The 23271-nt window shown below is 44.3% G+C and overlaps 1 protein-coding gene across 1 annotated transcript in view; it reads right to left on the bottom strand.

The window, feature by feature from the left end:
* STAT6 (signal transducer and activator of transcription 6) overlaps nucleotides 1–23271 on the bottom strand; it is a 98388-nt gene that overhangs the window by 56033 nt on the left and 19084 nt on the right. Inside the window, exon 2 of the mRNA XM_070938006.1 lies at nucleotides 2119–2249. Within this exon, the coding sequence (XP_070794107.1) occupies nucleotides 2119–2249 (131 nt within the window). The remainder of the gene's footprint in view (nucleotides 1–2118; nucleotides 2250–23271) is intronic.

Genomic DNA, 23271 nt, shown 5'->3' with positions numbered 1-23271 from the left:
AAAGTGAGGTAATAAAAGACACTTGAAGCTTAGATTTGAGTGAAAACAGTTTGCAAAATTTTGATAACAGAAAGACCCCATTCACAAGAATATATAATCTCCTACATAATAATAATAATAATAATAGTTTTATTTCTATACCGCCCTTCTCCCGAAGGACTCAGGGCGGTGTACAGCCAATTTAAAAACACAAGACACAACAATAATTAAAAATTAAAATAATTAAATAGATTTGGCCGATTTAAAACCCCAAAAATTAAAATACCCCAATTTAAAATTATTATATTGACAGCCCTGCCTGGCGGAACAACAGGGTCTTCAGTGCGCAGCGGAACACCCGGAGGTCGGAGATCTTACGTATTTCCGGGGGCAGTTCATTCCACAGGGTTGGGGCTCCCACAGAGAAGGCCCTCCCCCTGGGTATCGCCAGCCGACATAACTTGGCTGATGGCACCCTGAGGAGACCCTCTCTGTGGGAACGGACTGGTCGGTGGGAGGCTGTTGGTGGCAGAAGACGGTCTCGAAGGTACCCGGGTCCTGTGCCATGGAGCGCTTTAAAGGTGGTAACCAATACCTTGAATCGCACCCGGAAGACCACTGGGAGTCAGTGCAGCTCGCGCAGGAGGGGTGTCACGCGGGCACAACGAGATGCGCCCATAACCACCCGCGCGGCCGCATTCTGGACCAGCTGGAGCCTCCGAGTGCTCTTCAAGGGGAGCCCCATGTAGAGAGCATTACAATAGTCCAGCCGGGAGGTGACAAGGGCATGAGTGACCGTGCGCAAGGCATCCCGGTCCAGAAAGGGCTGCAACTGGCGGATCAGGCGAACCTGATAAAAGGCCCCCCTGGCCACGGCCGTCATATGCTCTTCTAAAGACAGCCGTGCGTCCAGGAGGACACCCAGATTGCGCGCCCTCTCTGTGGGGGGCAAAGATTCACCCCCAATAGTCAGCGATGGCACCTGCTGACTATATCGGGACGCCGGTAGCCACAGCCACTCGGTCTTGGAAGGGTTGAGTCTGAGCCTGTTCCTCCCCATCCAGACCCGCACAGCCTCCAGGCAGCGAGACATCACATCAAGGGCATCGTTGGGGTGGTCTGGGGTGGAGATGTACAGCTGAGTATCATCAGCGTACAGGTGACACTTCACCCCAAAACCACGGATGATCTCACCCAGTGGCTTCACATAAATGTTGAACAGAAGAGGTGAGAGGACCAACCCTTGTGGCACTCCCCATGCGAGATGCCTCGAGGTCGACCTCTGCCCCCCTGCCAACACGAACTGCGAGCGGCCGGAGAGGAAGGAAGAGAACCACCGCAAAACAGTGCCCCCTACTCCTAACCCCTTCAACTGCTGCAGCATGATACCATGGTCGATGGTATCAAAAGCCGCTGAGAGATCTAATAGGACTAGGACAGAGGAGCAACCCCTGTCCCAGGCCCTCCAGAGATCATCCACCAACGCGACCAATGCCGTTTCTGTGCTGTGCCCCTGCCTGAAGCCCGACTGGTATGGGTCTAGATAGATAGCTTCATCCAGGTGCCTGGGCAGTTGTCGTGCCACCACACTCTCAACAACCTTCGCCACAAAACGAAGGTTGGAGACCGGACGATAGTTAACTAATTCAGCCGGGTCCAGGGAAGGCTTCTTGAGGAGGGGCCTCACCTCTTTCAAGGCGGCGGGAAAGGCACCCTCACTCAGAGAAATAAACTTGTGACTCTTCCCAACCTAATCTACCACACAAACCATTACCAAGAAAAGGGCAACATTCTTAAACCTCACTTAGCATGGCCAACCTTCTTGGAAGGATCTGAGAAAGATGAGAACATATTACCCATCTTATTATATATTATCTTCATATTACTCATGGATTTCTAAGAGGCTGACTAAGATGGTTTCTGAGTCAAAGCCTGAAATGTAATGGTAATCTAGAAATGATAACTGTAGCACAATTCTTTCGAACGAGGAACTATTCCAAATTTATGATCTGTCAATAAAACAATCAGATGGAAATAGAACAAGCTATACCCACCTGTACATTAGGAACATGGAGTTAAAAACCACACATTGCCAGAGGTGATTAAATTTACCATTCATTACCTTTTTAGCAGACTTACCATGGCTCAGTTTCCAGCCACTCCCCTAGGAGACAACGTAGAGTATGAGGAAATTCTTCATACAAGCCATTGAACCGCTCCGGAGACATGGTGGAGACATAGCTCCACAGGGACGTATTGGTATTGGTCATCTAAAATGGTAAAAACCAACATTCATTATTGCAATCCATCACACAGAAGATGTTACAACATACAGTGTTGACTAACATTTCATTTCCTGCCTGAGGGGCCTTTTCCACTAATTCGAGTCCAAAACTAGTCCCAATGCAAAAATCAAATAGTTTTTCATACCTCTCTAGATGTATTAGACCAGGGGTCACCAACCTTTTGGACCTCAGGGACCACTAAATTCATAATTTTAAATCCCGTGGACCACTAATATGATCTGCCTAATGACTGGCTGGGTGGGCATGGCTAGGTGGTCATGTGACTGGTTGGGCATGGCCAACTTGATGTCACTCACATCAAGGGGCGCCTCGCCGGCCTCTATTCGCCCCTCCCCTCCCAGCCACTCCTTGCCTGCTTGCCGGGGCTCCTTAGGGCTCCAACAGGAAGCAGTTGTTGGAGCTAAGTAGCCACCATGAGAAAGAGTTGGCAAAACAGCTGGCTCAGTTCAAATTGGATCTGACCAAGAAGGAGGCTCAGCAGAAACACCTCACTGAGGACTACGAGCATAGGCTTTCCAAGCAGAGGGAAGACCTGCAGGAGTGCAAGGCCAGGTGCCAGCACCTGGAGACTCAGCAGGCTGTGATGGCAGCCAGTTCCAGGCCATGATGCAGTCCCACTGGAACAAGGCCCTCCAGCTCTTTGCCACCAGCGATGCTTCCCCCCATGTTCTGCCCCAGCTCTGGATTTCCGAGGATATTGACACACATCAACGATCCTTATCAAATTTATTAAGTAGCAAGAATAAACAAGACCGGCAAAGGTTGGCAACCAGCCCAGAAAACAAGATATGATAAACCAAAATACTCTGATAATAAAATATGAGTTGTTTCCAGCAAGAACGCACTAACTGCGTACAACTTAAATAGGCTAAGGGAGTGGCCAATTATCCTCAAGCCCTATTCTCGAGTAGACTTCCTCCTCCTGAGTAGCCACTCCTGCCTTTTGGCAGCCCTGCGTGCCCGAGCATTGAGGAGAGGCTCCTCCACTTCGCTCTCTCCACTGGAAGGAGCCTCTGGAGGTTCTGAAGGCCCTGGCTGAGTCTCTGCCTCTGGCCTCACATCCCCTTCAGCCTCCTCGCTGTCTGACACGAGCGCTGGCTGTGCAGGCTGCTGGCGCAACACCACACCAGTCTCCTCTTCATCGGGATCAGCCATGAGCCGCGCAGGCTGATGGCGGGCCACAACACCTCAGCCTTCACCCAAAGTCCTGCCCCAGGAGGCTGAAGTATTACCGAGTCAGAATTTCTACCCCCCTCCAACCCACACAAAAAGACCCTGAAGGGGGAGACTCTCTGCAGTAACACAAGCATTCATTGCACATATCTGTCCCAGGAGCAGTAGTCTGAGGACCCCTGATTCAGTGCAATATAAAAAATGCAAATAATTTTTCTGCAGACCACCAAAATTTTCTGACGGACCACCAATGGTCCACAGACCACCAGTCGATGACCGCTGGGTTAGACTATAATTCCTATAATTTAAAGCAGATTCTATGAATCAGTAGAATAGCAGGTTCAAAACAGTTCATCTATGATTGTTCATATCAAGTCCCCATCAGATGCCATCCAATTATGTTGGAATTCACCAACTTAATTCCCTGCCCTCATATCTCATCGAATTTTCTTATACCAGTGCTAATTTCATCATTGATATATCTTGCTTTATGGTATATGTTCAAACCTTTTCAGAAACCTTAAGAGTCAGAAGTTAACAGATCTCATTCAGGAGAGAAAGAAAACAGTAGAACAATCTAGCTAAGTTTGATACTGAGCAGGTAGGATGCAGTCAATAGACTGCAATTTGGCTGAAGCTTCCTAGCTTCTTCATCCATAGCAGAATAAAGTCAATATTTACAGTAAGAGCAGAAGTGAAACCCTGTTATAAGATCTGGATCTTCTTTCAGGCCTTTGGCAAGGGTGAATGAAGGCTCTCTTAGATTGCCTGAGTTTCTTTCTTTTTTGTTACGGTCTGGTTTGCCTCACCTTTGTCATCTCTTATTCTTTTAGTTTTGCTTCTTATTGTATGTTTAAAAATGAATTTACATGTGAGCTGCACAGAATCATTGAGTGTCAGGTGACAAATTTAACAAGCAAATTATTGCCTCTGACAATTAAAAAATCACTGTCCCACTTTATACCCTCATGGGTTTAATATGGAGTTTTTCTCTTCCCAGTTTTCATGGCTTAATTGAAAACCCACTTGATTTTCCCATAGTCAGTCCTAAGTTTCAGTTGTCAGTTTACATTCTCAACACCTCTATCCCAGAAAATTCCAGCTCCTACCATATGTAGAAAGTTAGCACACATCCCTCTCCTAGAAGAATGAAATATTTTGAGGAATATTAAAAAGCAGAATATTATATTTCCCTAAATGAGAAATGGAGCAACATGTTTTTTAGAGGGAGGAAGCAGACTCACTCTTAATAGCCCCCACCCACAGATATTTTGTTCCCATTAAGAAAGACTGGGCCAGCCTATCTACAAAACAAAAGACCTTCAGCTCCAGGATTATCCTTTTTTTTTTTTTTTTGGCTTTAATTTATATGCCGCCCTTTTCCGGAGACTCAGGGCGGCTTACAATGCGTTAAGCAATAGCCTTCATCCTTTTGTATATTTATACAAAGTCAGCTTATTGCCCCCACAATCTGGGTCCTCATTTCACCTACCTTTGAAAGGATGGAAGGCTGAGTCAACCTTGAGCCTGGTGAGATTTGAACTTGCAGTAATTGCAAGCAGCAGATGTTAATAACAGTGCTTTAGTCCACTGTACTACAGGCTCTTGTCCTTCAGGGCATAATAGGATTAACCCACTACCATTTAGCAGAAGACATTGCATCACCCTCAGAGCAGTCCAAATTTCAACCAAACATAGGTCAGACAAACATCTAGGATTTGTACTTTGCCTATGGAGCCAGCTATGACCCCTACATAACCCCTACATGGCCCCATGGGAGTCTGACAACAGACAATAGAATACATGTTTTTGCACAGGAACAGGAAGCTCAAGTGCAAAGCTTAAAGAAGGTATAAAAAAGCCCACTCTCAACTCTATTTTGTCTCTACCAGAACCATGTGCTTGGTGGTTCTGTTCATCATTTAACCTTCTTTCCAATCAGCCTCCATGTTTCCAGTGTCTTTCTCCCGGTTTGGAACTGAACCATATGGATATTTTCTTCCAACACATATCTCCAAAAGATATGAACTTATTTTTTGCAAAGAGTCTTTCAAAATATGTAAACCAGACTCCCATTCCTTCTCCATTTATTTTTTATCTGGCAAGTTATTTATAAAAATAATAAAGGCAAGATTTAAAAAAAATCCCTACTGCCCCTTTGCCAATATTTGTCTCTACAAACATAAATTCCTCCTCCTGTTCTCTCCCTCCCTCCCTCTCTCTCCCCCACTTCTCTCTCTCTCACATACACACAAAATAGGAAAAACACAACAAAGAAAAAGAATATATACATAGAATTAACACCCCCCCCCAAGTAACTGGTATTTTAAAATATTTATTTCACATTATGAACAAATCACCATGGGCAAAAAAATGTTTTGACTTTTTTTTAAAAAAAATATTAATTTAAAAATCAATTTAAGCAAATTCGTTCTAACAGAAGGTATATTGAGTCCCAACTCTGGACCAAAGTTTACAATTATCTGGTTAAAAGCACTTTCCTGGTTTATATTGCTTGGATTTCTTTTGAGTAGATTTGTCTTCTTCTCCAAGGAGCTCTTCCCTAGTTTAGAATGTAAAAACTAACAATATGCATTCTGCAATCAGTAAGCTTATGATTGCCATTGCCATTTTTGTTTTTTTCATCTCTTTTATTCTTGGCCAAGATCCTAAATTTATTTGCAGCTTTCTTGAAATCTGTAAAACTTTGGGTTAAAAAAAAAAGGTTATAGAAACCACCTATTATCAAAGTACAAAGAAAGAATCTTTACCCTCCTGCCCCTTCAACAAAGGGAAGGGCAGAGGTGGTATTCAGCAGGTTCTGACCAGTTCTGGAGAACCGGTAGCAGAAATTTTGAGTAGTTCGGAGAACCAATAAATAACAACTCTGACTGGCTCCGCCCCCATCTATTCTCTGCCTCCTGAGTCCCAGCTGATCAGGAGGAAATGGGGATTTTGCAGTAACCTTCCCCTGGAGTAGGGAGGGAATGGAGATTTTACAGTATCCTTCTCCTGGAGTGGGGTGGGAACAGATTTTACAGTATCCTTCCCCTGCTATGCCATGCCCACCAAGCCATGCCACAACCACCAAGCCATGCCCACAGAACCGGTAGTAAAAAAATTTGAATCCCACCACTGGGGAAGGGGAATGTTGGATGAAATTAATCCTCAAATATATTTGGTAGACCGGCTCTTCAAACTTTTACATTCATTTTTATTTCTGTCATGAAAGTTCAATATCCTTTTATCAAGAAAAGCAAAGAACCTCAGAATCATATCATTTAGGGTTCTCTTTTTTTGGGGGAAGGAAAAATTCTTGTAGGTCCTCTACTTTTTAACAATTTTTCTCTTACATTCTCTTCATCCTGCAATGTTTTTATTGAATTGCTCTTCTTCTTCTCAAAGACCTGCTTTATGATATTGAGAACCAAATAGTCAATGATTAGGTTGTAGTCAGCTACGAATCTCTCCCCGACTCACCTTGAGTTTCAGGTTCAGCAACAGCTATGCTGCCAAGAGGTTGCCATGACTGTTTCTTTATCTAAATTATTTATATAGCTGCCTATCTCATAATAATGACTCTAGGTGGCCCACAACAGTTAAAACCAAGGCATAAGATTCCCCTGCAATCCAAAATAACAATGATCTAAACTCAACAAAATGATTTGCAATTATCTGACCTCAACAAAATGGTTTCCAATTTACAACTAATCAAACCCGTAAGGAGTAGTTAAGGGTTCCCTGTAAGACGTACTGTGCCATCTCTGTGTTAGGCATGTCTCTCTTGGCTGCTTGCCATCTGCTTTGAAAAAGATGGTTGTGAGTCTTCCATTGGGGGAGAAAAAAAAAAAAACCACCACTCAATCCAGGTTTGGTTGACAACTTTTGTCTTGCCTCCAAACTTCCATATACTGTAGGAGAATGTGGTGGAAAGGCTGGGAAAAGAGTAGATCGTGAAAGGAGTCTGGGCTAGAAGTCAAGGGTTTTTTGTAGTAACTCCCACCAACGCTGCCTCTGGAGGCATCCTTAGTTTCAACCCTCCTTGTATTCTGAATGACTCTGAAAATAGTTTTTTCCTCAGTAAACCTTTGGCTCATACTATAATTGTGGGTCATGCTCTGATGTCACTGGGACCACTGAGTTTAAATGAGGGGGGAAAACTGCTAGGCTTTTATGAGATTGGGCGTAAATCGCTTCTGTTTTTTGTCTTGTGCACAGGCCAGAGTCTTAATCATTGAACATCTTCTGTCAAGTCTGTTTATCTTATTAGATGTATTGTTAGGGTTTACGTATCATACTACTAGTTTTCAAACCAAACAGCTGAGTTCAACATAAATGCCAAGAAAATTAGACTATGGCTTAGCATGTGGAACTGAATCACTGAATGTTCAGTGCTGAACTGCAGCCAATTTGTTTATCTTTGGGGCATTTTAGAGAAGGGAAATGCTCTTTCTCCACCCGTGAGTTGGCAGAAAGCTATAGTGCTGATTTCTACCCTGTCTCTCACCGTTCCCATTTGCTGGCAGCCACCCTGTAAGGCAGAGGTTCTAAAAATATGGGTTTGGATGCAACAACTGGAGGAAGATCACAATAAATAAACTAAAAGCCCTACTAAGCAGGTATATACAAAAATATGAAGGCTATTGCTTAACGCATTGTAAGCCGCCCTGAGTCTCCGGAGAAGGGCGGCATATAAATTGAACCAATCAATCAATCAATCAATAAATAAATAAATAATCAGGTTTTCAGGAAAAGCAGAAACAATGTCCTGGGCTTCGTTTTCCATTTTGCCTACGTGACCCTGCAAGAAATTACAGTCCCGTAATATCTGAGATCCCTGTTGATAGTCAGATTATACTTTAATCATTCAAAATAAATGGTAGTTTTATTTCACACACAGCCCTATCATCAGTGAAATCCTTAGTTTTATCCTTTTAGGGAGTTGAGTCCTGCAAAGTTTGAGAACTATACTAAAAGGCAGTAGGTGGCAAAAATTTTGAGGTTGTCCTTGGATGATGTTAAAAGAAGGGGGAAATACTACTATGTTACTAATACAGTGATGGCTAACCTTTTCCGGACCGAGTAATCAACGCGTGCACGAACCCCCAAAATGCAATGCATGCGCAGCCCTGTGCATGCGCACAGCCCCCCTGCATGCACATGGGCCACTGCATTCGCCCTGCCCCCTGTGCATGCCGCTCCCGCACGTGCCCCGCCCCCGCAAATTCACACACGCAACCCCCTGCATGTGCCCCGCCCCCTGCGCATGCACACATGTGCCCCTGCATGCGCCCTGCCCCCCACGCATGCACAGCAGAGACCTGACAACCAGCTGGCCAGTGGGAGGCACCTGCGCATGCACGGCAGAGTCAGGGGTGGTATTCAGTTGGTTCGTACTGGTTCGAGTGAACCGGTAGTTGAGATTGGCAGGTGGGCCTGCCCCCGCCCCTGCCCCCGGCACTTTGCCGTCCTATTTAGCTGTGTTTTTTAAGCTTGCAAGTTTTAAGTTTTGCAAGTGCGCGCACGAGCAAAGCACATGCACAGAAGGTCGCCTGCGCACTCACATTGTCTGTGCTGGGGCGAACCAGTTGTTAAATTATGCGAAGCCCATCTCTGGGCGGAGCTAAACTGGGGCGATGGCTCGCGTGCCCACAGAGAATGCGCTGCATGCCACCTGTGGCATGCGTGCCATAGGTTTGTCATCACGGTACTAATATAATAGATTGTCTTACATGCTCCTGAGTTAGAATTAGAATTAGAATTAGAATTAGAATTAGAATTAGAATTAGAATTAGAATTAGAATTAGAATTAGAATTAGAACACTCTTTATTAGTCAAATGTGATTGGATACACAAGGAATTTGTCTCCAGTGCATAAGCTCTCAGTGTACATACAAGCAACAAAGTGATAAATCATATATCATAAGATACAATCCTAAATCATAAGATACAAACAACAAAGTGATAGTCATAAGATACCAATTGGAGTAGATACTAGGAAAGGGGAGAAGGATAATAGTACCACAGTCCTACTACACAATTAAGGCATAAGACAGTGCTGTGGGAATTATGCTAAGAACTCGATACGTTGAACAAATTGAGGTACCTTGTAAGGATGATGCATTTATCTGATTGCTGACTCTTTGTACTACCATATATGTATTTTATCACTGTATTTTCTTTTATCTATTTAATCCCGGGATCAGATCATGTATTTTATTTATTTATTTTTATTGATCTGGTTGTATGACTAATCAATTAATAAACTATTACAATTACTATATAATGCCATTATAGGTGAAAATGGCTAAAATAATGTCTCATTCCCAGGCTGGGAATATGAAAGTCAGGACGTGCAGGAAAAAGGGTTTACTCAGCCAGTGAGGAAATGCAGAGAAGGAAAAGCTCTGTGTATCTAATTGCTTGTAAGAAACCAGAGACATCAGGCAGAAGTACTCAGGGGACTCAAGAGTTATCCAATACTCTCAGTTGTCTGTGCAGATTAGGTTTGTTGCATCTTCTTATTTTCGTCTTAATCTCTTCTGGTTCAGTTCATCTCCACAATGCATCTCATAATCCATTAAATCCCAATGTGTTTTGAGTCTCCTTTAAAATGGAGTGACTTTTCAAATATGTTAAGTACCATATGTATGTATAGCATACAGCTAGTTCTCGACTTACAACAGTTCATTTAGTGAGCCTTCGAAGTTACAACAGCTCTGAAAAAAGTGATTTACAACCGCTTTTCACCCTTATGACTGTTGTAGCCATCCCCATGGTCACATGATCAAATTTTGAGCACTTGGCAACGGACTCATATTTACGACAGTTGCTGTGTCCTGGGGGTCAGATGATCCCCTCTTGCGACCTTCTGACAAGCTAAGTCAATGGGGAAGCCAGATTCACTCAACAGCTGTTTTACTAACGTAACAACTGCAGTGATTCACTTAACAACTGTGGCAAGAAAGGTCGTAAAATGGAGCAAAATTCACTTAACAAAAGTCTCACTTAGCAACAGAACTTTTGTGCTGAATTACTGTATACTTGTAAGTCAACGACTACCTGTAGCCACATTTTTTTTTTTTTTACACCTGGCATGGAGAAAGTGTTAGTGGCATTACTGGTTTCCAATGATGTCAGCAACCAGCAAGCGGATTCCAATCCTAAAAAAAAGATCCCCCCAAAATTGCAAGTGTCCTTAAAATAAAACTTGTCCATTGTGTTTCCATTGTGCATCGGTCTCTTAAATCTGAGTTCAGTTCAAACTAAAAAGCATTTAGTCTGAGACTGAAGCTCTAAAAATCCATGATAGAGCTCCTGAAGTTCAATCATTCCTCTTCAATTACTCATAGGAAAAACATAATTCTTTCTCTATTTTAGCCTTTTTTAGCCTAGGGAACATGACATAACTGTGCAAGTAGAAGTGATGCTGCCAAGTTGTAATACGAATGTTTAACAAATCTGTAGTGACAAAATAAGATACAGCTACAATAAGAATAATGATTCTTATTCCAATGCCTCCTCTGATCACATTGCCCAACCTTGCATTGTACCTCCTGAGGGAAAGGATCTTCACATTGTCCCATAGCGAAGTCTGATAACCACCGATAGCTCCAGTGGTGGGTTCCTACCGATTCGCCCCGGATCAGGTGAACTGGTAGCGGTGGCGGGAAACTCCTCCCACCTGCCCGGACGTCTCTGTGCATGCACAGAAGCATCGTGCGCACCCACGAGCAAACTGGTAGCGAACGAAATTGAAACCCACTACTGGATAGCTCCCAACTAGCTATGTAGAGCTTTGAGAATGGAGGCGTTTAGTTAAATTTCTAGCAAGTAAATATGACTGATGATAAATAGTCTTCAATTGCTTGTATATGAAGCAGGGTAAGTCCAGAAATGATTAAAAATTCAGGCTAATGAAATTCTTATTATTAACCCTAAGGTTAGTCGTAGTCCTGCAGTATTTCCTTATCTCTTCTCTATATTGTTTATTGCAACAACAGTGAAAACGAATTTGGGGGGGGGGACAGAACAGCTGCCTAATGCCCTTTGACTAGAGCGAAGCCATCTGCCTTGAATCTTGATAGAGGAAAGACAAACAAGAAGTCAGAGTTTGCACTGAGGTGCCAATAAAATATTGCTCACTTCAGTTTTGAATTGCTGGGCTGTAAAAAATTCAGAGATTTCCCACGTGCTTTTGATTGCATCAGGGAAATAAGGAAGCAAGCAAGACTTGTTTCTCTCTTGCTTTTTTCTCTCTTGCCTTGGTCATCGCACAACCGGAAAAGGATTGGGAAGGAAAGCCACAAAAGCTGCAGCACAGCAGCCTTCCCGAGCTTCCTCAACTCTCCGTTCTCATCTGAGCAACTTATTAAGCAAGTCACCAGGCTGTAGTGCTTCTTTTCTGCCTTGTTTACACTGACCTTGTCAACTTTGGTCTTCTGCAGGCTAGTTCTTTTAGCTCTAAGCTTGGCTTGACTTTCTGGATTTATCTGTGTATGGTCTTCCTTGCTACAGAAAGTCGGCAGTGAGGAAGGCGTAAGAGCTGAAAATAGCATGCAACACCCAAAGAGAAAGCCACGTCAATAAGCTGCCTTTTATTTACTATGCAGCTCAGAGTCCACCAAAGCCTATGCAACAACTAGCAATGATAACAATAACTTGTTAGGTTCGTACGGTGACCAAATCAGAAAGACTTAAATTGGCACGCAAATAAGAAATACCAATACATTGAGGAAATATCATAAATTGTCCGGGTTTCTGGTTGATTTCAAAGGCCAAACTTTTAAAGCTTTTGAGAATATCTGGGTTGAGGCCAAAGATACCTTAGGTGGAATGGTATTCCAGAAACCCCAAGAAGTGACAGAGAAGACACATCTCCAGGATTCTATAAGATAGCACCATTTAGTCAATAGGACTGGGCAACCCTTTCCTGTTAGAAACTGGATCTAGCCCAATAACTCAAAGACATAGCCCAATTCTTTTCAGTAGTTTTATTGTTGGTCTGTTGGTACTGGAGGTCACTGACCTTGTACCTTTCTCTTTCAGGTATACATCTGGAATCAACAGTGGAACATGTGGTTGGCCCTTTTGTACCCAGGAGGAGGGGTCAAGAGGTAAGGAGTGGTTACAGGGATTATGGGATATGTGGTTAGTTAACCCTTGAAGGACCGGGTGGTCAGGGAGAAGTAATAGTTAGGCATTTATCATGACAAAACCCCCTCTAAATGCCTAACTGGATACCAGGGGTAATGTATGCGCACATACAGGAAATACACAAGTACAGACATGAATTACAAGCAAACACGCATTTTTGACATTAGGTAAGCATGTTGTTTATGTGGTAGGGGTTTAGTGAGAATATCTGCTGTTTGCTCCTCTGTGTCACAGTGTACTGCTCTAATGAATCCTATCTCTGAAAACTGCCTGACGTGTTTGTATTTAATGTCAATGTGTCTAGAACGCTGACCTATGGCATCGGCCCTAGAGATCTCTATTGCTGCTTTGTTGTCTTCGTGGATAACTATTGGATATGAGGGTTCAGCCCAGATGTCGCAGAGCAGGTCATCGAACCATACTAAATTGTTTGCGGCCTTTGATAGGCAAACAAATTCTGCTTCCGTGGTTGATGTGGCCACCAGTTTTTGCTTTCCAGTGTACCAATGGATGGGGCAATTGTTGAGTAGTAGCACGTAGCCAGAGGTGCTTTTTCTGCATCCTATGTCCCCAGCCCAGTCAGCGTCAGCATAGCAGGTTAGCTTTGGTTTCTCGGATGTTTCTGGTTCTAGGCAGAGTAGGGCATCCGCGCTGAATTTTAAGTATCTGAGTAGTCTTTTGATGGCGTTCCAGTGTATTAACGTGGGCTTGCTTACATGCCTGGACAGTAGATTGACGGCTAAGGCGATGTCGGGCCTGGTCCAGTTGGATATGTATAGCAGTGACCCTATCGTTGATCTATACAGTTTGTTGTCTGTGAAGGGTTCAGATTCCTCATACATGGTCTTCAGGAACTCAGGCTGCATGGGGGTCTCGCTGGGTTTTGCTTCGGACATGTTGCATTTGGACAGCAGCTCGATGATCTTTTCTCTCTGGGAGAGGCGGAAGCCCTTGTTGGTTTTTATCACTTGGACCCCTAGGTACCTGTCAATCTTCCCGAGTGACTTTAGGGAGAAGTGGCTACCCAGGTCGGTGGCGAACTTGTCACATCTGTCCTTGTGTTTGCTGATGTACAAGATGTCGTCCACGTAAACGAGCACACCCTCGAATGTGTTGTTTTCTCTCCTCGTAAAGAAACATTTGTCGGCTGAGGTGGCCTCGAAGCCCATGGATCTGAGGGCCTTGGCCAGGCAGTCATACCACCTTTTGCCTGACTGCTTGAGTCCGTACAGGCTTTTGTTCAGCAGCCAGGTTTGGTCCTCGCCTTTGTTGTATCCAGGCGGCGCCTTGACGTATATTTCTTTGTCCAACTCGGCGTGCAAGTACGCTGTTTGCACGTCGAACTGGAAGACCTCCAAGCCTAGGATGGTGGCTATCACCAGGGCGCTTTTGACGCTCTCCGCCCTGACGGTTGGCGAGTAGGTGTCTGTATAGTCTTCGGGGTATCTTTGGGCGAAACCCTGCGCGACTAATCTTGCCTTGTATAGGACCTTGTTGTCCTCTAATGTCTTGACCCTGAACACCCATTTGGTTCCTATTGGTTTTTTGTCCCCTGGAACTTGGGCAGGTGAGTATACCTGGAGGTTCCTTAGGCTTTCCATCTCCTTCTCCATGGCAGACATCCATTTTTCTTTTTCTTCCTGGGGGAGCCCGAGGATGTCCTCATATGAGCTGGGCGTGAAATGGGTGTTGTGGATGGTCATAACGTAGTCCTCTAACTTCTTTGGTAGCTTGTTTCTGGTTCCTCTGATTGGCCTGCTGGGGGTTGGTTCGGTTTCCTGCATGTTGTCTGCCTCATTATCCGTTAGGTCATCTATCTTCAGTGAGGGGTGCCCTTCTTTCCAACCTTTGACGCTTGCCTTGCGATGGTTGGCTTTGTGCCCTGTGACCTCTCTGACCTCCCTTTCCCCTTGGTCATGCTCGAACGTGACCCTATTGGTTGGGATGTCATTGGAGTGTACCCTCGACCAGTTTGCGTTTTCGTGGAAACTGGCTGATCTGGAAACCACAAAACGGTTATTGTTGTCGACAAATCTGTAGCCCTTTGTGCCCGGTTCGTAACCCACGAACCTTAACCTTTTTGATAATTTTTCCCCCTTTCTTCTTAGCTGCCTGGGAATGTGGACATCAGCTGGGGCGCCGAATATGTGTAAGTGAGCAATGTTGGGCTTTCTGTTGTATAGCATCTCGTATGGTGTCTTATTGATAGAGCTTGACCACAGTCTATTCAGGGTGTAATTGGCGTAGTGTAATGCCTCTGACCAGAAATGCTGCCCCATCTCAGCATCCTCCAGGGCGCATCTCATCATGGTTTGCAACACCCCGTTTTTTCTCTCTGAGACTCCATTTTGGAAGGGGGAGAAAGGTGAAGAGGTGTAATGCGCTATGCCCTGCTCCCTCAGCCACCTTGTGAACTCTTTGGCCATGAACTCTGAGCCCCTATCGGTCATTATCTGCCTTATTCTCATGTTGTGTTGCATGTCTACTCTCCTGTGGAATTCTTTAAACCTTTGGAACACTTCATTTTTGTGTCTCAGGGAGTAGACATACCCGTACCTGGTGTAGTCATCTACAATCGTGAGGAAGAACCGCTTCCTATGTCCTACAGAGGGTTTCATTGGCCCTACCAAGTCCATATGCACCAATTGGAAGGGGTATTCCGTGGTTCGTTTGGATCCCCTGGGGATGGCCTTAACCTTGATCTTAGAACGCTTACAAACTGAACACTCCAAGTAGTTTTCGCAGTTCTTTACTTTGAGACCCTCGGTACATTCCGTCATTTTCTTTACAATGGGGAAGCTTATGTGTCCCAGTCTCCTGTGGAGGAGATGGGCGCAGTTATCATGCAGTGGCTTGCCGATAGATACGGACTTGCTTGTCTTCTCATGGCTACTTCCTGCCTCCTGCTGCACCCCCTCTGTTTCTGGATACTTATCTATCCTGTGGTTTGTGCTGGTATCAATGCCTTCTTCCTCTCTTGCATTGGGTGTGAAGTAGGGGAGTCCCTCGTGTATGGTTACCTTTCCTATCTCTTTCCCCTGCTTGATCAAGTGTGCCTTTCCATCTTTAAACTTTATTTCTATATTTGTGTCTCGTGTTAGCCTCGTGATGGCCAGCACATTGTGGGGAATCTCTGGTATGTACAGTACCTCCTTTAAGTCCCCTAGCTGTGTGATGTGTACGTTTCCTTTCCCCACTACTCTGACCTTGCTTTGGTTTGCCACCTTTATCTCTGAGTCTATTTTTGTGAGTGAGTCTAGCAGCTCTGGGTTACAGGTAGTGTGACTTGTGGCCCCTGAATCTAGAAGCCATGAGTTTCTCTCTATCTTGTGTTTGTCATCTGGGTCATCGTGCCTGATCCCGTACATGGAGCCAGAGCTACTCTCCCTGGAGTGGTCTCTGCGCTCGTGGTGTTTCTTGGGGTTGGGTGACCATCCTCGCCCCCTTTCCTTTGGGTACCTGCGTTCAGGTGACCTTCCCCCTCTACTGTCGTGCTGCCCCCTATCCCTATGGTTCCTGGGGCAATCCTTTTTTAAGTGGTTCCTCGATCCACAAGCATAACATTCTGAGGTATCCCTGGCCCTATCCTGGAAATCCACCCTCTTTGTGGGTCTGGGGTCCCCTTTGGCTAGTTGGCGTTCCCTCCTCAGGGTGTCCTCTGCAACAAGCTGACTGGTCAGTGAGCCTAGTGTGAGGTATTGCATGTTGAGGCTATTTAGTTGGGTCATGAATATGTCCCAGCTGCTATCAAGAGAGTTTATGATTATGCTTATCATGCTCTCTTCAGTGATGATTTCCCCCCTCTGCATGAGTTCTGTCCTTGCAGCATTCATCTTTAAGATGTGCTCACTCATGGGGACCCCTGCCTTATGCTTGGTGGAGTGGAACTCCCTGGATAGTCTAGTGGTGGTGGCTCTGCTTTGGCTATAAAACAGGTTACATAATTTTTGCATAATATCATAAACAGTTAGATTGTCCTCAATAGATGGATACATAGCGGATGGAATGGAGGTTAACATGATGCAAAATGCCCTGTGATGAATGCAGTCAATTTCCAGTGACCAGGGCTTTTGGGGAGGTTTGTTAGCTAGGAACAGTGCATTCTCTCTCATGAGAGCAACTCTTAATTGTTGGCTCCACTCTATAATATTACCCCCATCTAACTGCAGTTTTGGCAAATTGGCATAATTTGCCCCAGAAATGTTAGTAAGGTTACTTACTGGGGGGAGCTGTCCATGGTCCAAGTTGTGATTAAATTCACAATAAGGCTTTGGGATGTCTGTGGCCATTCTGTACTTGCTTGGATCTATGTAACTTGCTTCTCTTATTACAGGCAGGTACTGGGCATGCGCGAAGCTCATTCCGCGCTGGAGTCCATCGGGTGAGGTTCCTGTTGCTGGAGCTCCCAGGCCTAGGCCTAGGCCCGTCGGTGGGAGGCTGGACCCGCCTCCGGTGGGTCCGAAGATCCCTCCCTGAGGTGGACACCACTGCTGGATGGCCGGATCCCCGGCGAAGAAGGGCAGAAGGTGAGGGGGCGACGCGGTCGTAAGTCGAGGACTTTCGCGGGTCGGCGGCGCGGCAGCAGCGGAGGTCGTAGGTTGAGGACTTCCTGCTCCCGGCGGCTCGGCGGCAATGGCGGCGGCGGCGGCTGATCCTCCCTCGTGGTCGCTGGTCCCTGGTCGCGTGGACTGGCCTGATGGGTGTCGTGGCGTTGGTGAGTAGCCGGTCCTTCTCTTCTGCCTCGGGCCTCGCGTTGTCGGTGTAGCGGGTGGTGAGTTCGAGTCCTGCGGTTGACTTTTCCTGCAGGCGGGCGGTCTTTTGTGCCGGTTGCTGGTGCGCGCGGAGTTTTTTGTGGGCTGTGCCTCGGTTGCCTGGTCTCTGTTGGTTGTCCTGGCCTTCTTGTGCCCCCCGGGATTTTTCTTCGATTTATTGAGTGTCGCGGGAGGCTCGAAAGCAGAGCCTAGGGCAGCGGTGATGGTCTCGATTGCCTTTTGCAACTCGAGATCGGTGGGCGTTTTTCTTTTTGTTATTGCGATCTCTTCGTGGTCGCTTTCAGAGTTGGGCTCTTCGTAGTCACTTTCTGAGTCTCCCTCGTCTGTTTCGGGGTTCGGGCATTTTCGCGCCAAGGGATTCAAATCCTGGCTTCCCATTGGCTGGTGCTCGTCCCAAGATGGCCGCCGGGAAGGGGGCGCGGAGATGGATTCTGCCGGCTCAGGGTCATCGGGTTGGGGTGGCTTACCCTTTTTTGCTGGCTTTTCTTTCTCTGTGGTCTTTGGGGCCTCGATCGCTGCTTCTTGTTGCTCGAAGAGGCTTTGAAGGTCCGCGATGAGGTTTTCTTTGTTGCTGTTTCCCTCCATCAGTTTCAGGATGGAGAGTTTGAATTTATTCATTTTCTGTGCTGTTTCTTCTTCCGGGGCGATGATTTCCTTGGATGGCCCCTCTTCATCTGATTGTGAGTCCAGGCTGGAGTCCTGTTCGCTTCCAGCTTCTGTCTCCTCCATGGCTGTGGCTTCGGTTGCAAGCTTCTCAGCCATCTTCTTGGTAAGAGCTCTGGTCTGTGCTCTGTTTGCTTCTTCAGGATAGGTGTTGGGTTCAGTCATTGTCTGGAGTTATGGGCAACCGACCTCTGCTACCATTTTTGTTAGAAACTGGATCTAGCCCAATAACTCAAAGACATAGCCCAATTCTTTTCAGTAGTTTTATTGTTGGTCTGTTGGTACTGGAGGTCACTGACCTTGTACCTTTCTCTTTCAGGTATACATCTGGAATCAACAGTGGAACATGTGGTTGGCCCTTTTGTACCCAGGAGGAGGGGTCAAGAGGTAAGGAGTGGTTACAGGGATTATGGGATATGTGGTTAGTTAACCCTTGAAGGACCGGGTGGTCAGGGAGAAGTAATAGTTAGGCATTTATCATGACATTTCCTTGTCTGATCTCATAGCATGGGCAGAGACAATAGGAGAAGACACTTTCCTAAATAACAGCTGCAAGCTATTGGGGCTATCACAAGATTCTTGTTTTTACTAGCCCATCTGTGATGGAATGTTGCTGGCAAAAATTCATTCCTGAGAGCAAGCCCAAAGACAATTTTCACACACAATGGTAAGCAACAGTTGGTTACATTATCAGCTGCTGAAATCTACCTACTCCACTAAATGATAAACCACGTTTTACAAAGTGCATGTCCAACTGTGTGTTTTGACACCATTCCCTATACCAAAAGCAAGTTTTTCACATTAAGAGCTGCGTTTTCTAAGTCAGGCAAAAGATTTCCATAAATCTGTAGGACGTTCACTCTGATTTTGAGAAGGTAAGAGAGAATCTAATTTAAGGCAAAAGTGAGGCAGTTGATATAAACTACAACTGAGGCCAGATCTACATTCTAGACATATTGCTGGAGATAAGTAAATTCCCGTAAACTACTTACGCAGCTTCAGATTTTATCTAAGGTTATTTTCCCCAAATCTGGGAAACAACCATTTTCAATTTAATAGTGTTCCTTGCAGTATTATAAGAATCTTCATTCCCAACCTAATTCCTACCCAACTCACAAAGCCAGGACAAATCAGTTGCTTCTCTTACCTGTTTATTTTCAACCCAACAGAATGTTAGGGAAAAACAACCAAGAAAGATAAACAGATTCTGGTATACATGTGTCTATCCTTCTGCCCATCCGCAGGATAATTCTCCAAAAACGTAAACAGAATGGGGCCAAATTTGGTATGGAACAAGAAGCAAGCAAAAGAAAGACTATGTTGAAAATGGGATGGGTCCAGCTGCAGACTGAGGAGAAAAAAAAAATCACGGGGGGAAAACATCCCCCAATGCATTCCTGAGGGACAGGCAGATAGGCAGGGGCTTGGAGTACTACTGACTCCTCAATTCTTAAAATCCCCTCCCAGTAGCAGGATAGATATGCTATTAAGAAGATGGCAAACTTTCAAGACGTCTCATGCTATACTGCTGCAGTCTTTTCTATGCTTCCAAAATTCCAGGAGCCATGCTGTGCACACTTTCCTAATTTGTACGCAACTTGTTTTCTGCTTCTGAAATTTGCAGATGACAAAAAATGGGAGATTTGGCCAAGACCCGGGAAAATAGAACAAGAATCAGTCTCACCTGGGCAGGTTAGAAGACTGGGCTGAGAGAAGCAAGGTGTCCTTCAACAGGGAGCAACGTAAGGTATTACATTTAGAAAAGAAAAATCCAAGCTGTTTGTGCATATAAAATGTCATGTCTTGGAAGCAATATCTTGGAGAAGGAACTAGGTGCGGTCACTGACAGCAAGCCAAACATGAGCCAGTATGATGAGACAGTTGTTAGAAGAGCTAATGCAATTTTGGACTGGGGTTAGAAGCACTTTAAAACACATGTAAAGTTCTTATTCCCCTCTGCACTGGTGGTACCTGAAGGATCGTTTGTGATTCTGGGCACCGTTTACAAATGGACAGTTAGAGCAGTCTCAGAGGATGGCAACAAAGGTGATAAAAAAATTGGAGAAATGTCCTGTCAGATAGACTGAAGGAACTGGGGATGTCCAGTCTCGAGAAAATAAGACTGAAGGAAAATAGGGTATCAGTTAGTCAGAAATTATTCTCCACTGGCACAGAAACTAGGACCAGAAATATTGGGTATAATGTACTTAGTTACCTACTAAGTTACTTAGATTTTGCTTAAAAATAAGGCACAACTTCCTGACAGTAAGAACTGTACAATTCTAGAACGGTTTACCAATATGGGTTAAACATTAGTGGTTCTTAAGGAGTGGGGGAATTACAAGAGTAATTTGGGCGTATGATATCCTTGAGTAATGGAGCTATTTGTAATTGCTTGTATGAGAATCAAGCCTCTAGTTTGAGACTGGGCTGTCAACAGTTTGTCTGAAACAAAAGCAGGATGGATTTGATTTAAATCAAGTTGATTTGAAACGAGTCAGAGGAGGAGTTGCTGCAGGACAGAGATGACAGTTGCTCTTTAAAAATTATGATTTAAATCATAATTTTTAAAGAGCAACTGTCATCTCTGTCCTGCAGCGGCTCCTCCTCTGACCCACTGTTGACTCACCGACAGTCCCATTCACTTTAATGGGATGGCTGGTGATATGGCAGTGACACAACAAGGTGAAGGACGTGGCAGACAGCAAATGAGTGAATGCACGCTAACAAGCACTGCCATGATGGATTTGAAATGACAGGTACTCTTTAAATGTAAGGACTCATTCTTGCTGGTAGTTAGAATCTTTAATATTATTATTTGCAAACAAAATGGTTTCCTATTTAGCTTGCAGAGCTTGGATTCATTGAATGAATTTACCAAAAATGTAAATATTGTAGAATATACAGCCTCATGCTACATAACTAAGGTCCATTTTGTGCTGAATAAATTAAAGTATTAATGATTCTTAAACAGAAAACTATTTTTAGATAGATTTTTACTCCAAAAGCATTATATTAAAATAAATTTGATAAAAATAAAAAAATCTAATTTAAATAAAAAAAATCTAATTTAAATTTTTATAAATCCGATTTTTAAAAAAATCAGTGCACAAACAGTGCACTACCAAAATGGAAGATCAGGCTGGAAAAATGCTAAGATCAGATTCAAGCAAGCTAGAACAGCTGAAAGAAAAGAACAAGAAGACTAAAAATAGATGATCGAGAAATATCACCTAGAAACAAAGAAGATTAAGGAAACACTGGAAATAAAAATAACGAATAACAGCTGTAACCAAGAAATTCAGCAGATACAAAGCTCGAATTACACATTATAGGCAGAATCTCCAATGTCATTCCAATCAGAAACATTTCTACCAATCCATCAATGGAGAGACTGCAGTGAACTAGTCAACACCTGAACGAAGAAAAACCATACAATTCTGGACACAGGTATGGGGTAACCGAAAGAAATATAACAAGAATGCAGCTTGCATAAAAAAAGGTAGAGAAGAGTAAAAAAAGAAACTGAAATGAAAGAACTTGTAATCATCATCTCCTTTTAATGACCCCATAATCCCTTGCGGGGGTGGAGTCTGGGCAACTGAATGGAGCTGCATGTTTACTGGCCAGATGCCTCTCCTGTCGCCAATGCGGAGTTATATCAGCAGATATATTCTCATCGTGCCCAGAGAGAGAAATATCTGCCTCTACCTAAAATCGAACTCACAGCCTCCTGATCCACTCAAAATGAAAGAACTTGTAATACCAGCAGAAATGATGGAGAAAAGGCCAAGGAAGATCAAGAATTGGTTAGCACCAGTAGTGGGTTTCACTTACCTTCGCTACCGGTTCAGAACTTTGAGTGCACGCAGCGCTTCTGCGCATGCGCGGAGCATCCGTGATGACGTCCGGGCGGGTGATTGGAGCCTCCCACTGCCGCCACTACCAGTTCACCTGAACCAGGACAAACCGGTAGAAACCCACCACTGGTCAGCACGGATGACATAAGTTTTGGTTGAAACATCTGACTGGTCTACACCCATTTAACAAAATATTGGATAGAAGTAAAACTGAAGACTTGCTACATGTGCCAAGGGCGCTGCCACCTGGCTATATTGTTAAAAAGCCAGATATCTTGCTTTTATATGTACTTAGATGTTGTAATGTTTTTACTGTTTTTTATTGTTTTACTGGGTTTTTTTTTTTTTAATTTGATTTATATGCCGCCCTTCTCCGGAGACTCAGGGCGGCTTACAATGTGCTAAGCAATAGCCTTCATCCTTTTGTATATTTATACAAAGTCAGCTTATTGCCCCCACAACTGGGTCCTCAATTTACCTACCTTAGAAAGGATGGAAGGCTGAGTCAACCTTGAAACTGGTGAGATTCGAACCTGCAGTAATTGCAGGCAGCTGGTCTTAATAACAGGGTGCTTTAGACCACTGTACTACCAAGGCTCTACTGGCTTTTACTGTTTTTAAATGTTTTTAAATGCTTAATTGTAATATATGTTTTGAATTGGACAAATATCAATGGTACAATGGAAGACACAGTTGCCAATCAATGGTGACAGACTGGGAGGGGTTAATATCAAGATAGGAATCATTCATGGAGACTCACTTCTACCTTTAATGTTTGTGATTGCAGTGATACCTCTGTCAACAGTATCGAGCAAATCAGACCATAGCTATTAAACATCCAAAACATCCACCAGGCTATTCCACCTCCTTTATATGAACGATATGAAGCTATATGGGAAAACACCATCTGAAGTAGAATTGCTTCGGCATTGTGTATTCAGCCAAGAAAGTTCAATGGAATTTGAATGGGACAAATATGCTACTCTCACAATCAACAGGGGGGAAAATAGTGAAAACTGAAGGGATCAAGATGCCCTGTGGAAATAACATCAAGAATCTGACGAAGACAATCACTACAAATACCTGATCATACTTCAAGCTGACACTATCAAGCACATTGAAGCAGTGGTGAAATGTAAAATTTGTTACTACCGGTTCTGTGGGTGTGGCTTGGTGGTGGTGGGGGTAATATGACTGGGTGGGCGTGGCCAACCTTTTTTTTTTTTTTTACTTTTAAAAGCATTTTTTCTACAACCTCTTCAGGCAAAGGGGTTGTTTAAAAAATGCTTTTAAAAGGCTCTGACGATCCCAGCTGAGTTGCCTGATCGCCAGAGGCTTTTTTTTTCTTTTTAAAAGCATTTT

This window comes from Pituophis catenifer, unplaced genomic scaffold (assembly GCF_029215685.1).
Source record: "Pituophis catenifer annectens isolate HBS135680 unplaced genomic scaffold, rPitCat1.0.hap2 SCAF_2, whole genome shotgun sequence".
Taxonomy (NCBI): domain Eukaryota; kingdom Metazoa; phylum Chordata; class Lepidosauria; order Squamata; family Colubridae; genus Pituophis; species Pituophis catenifer.
The sequence above is the reverse complement of the archived record's forward strand: the minus strand, read 5'-3'. Positions and strand labels throughout refer to the sequence as shown.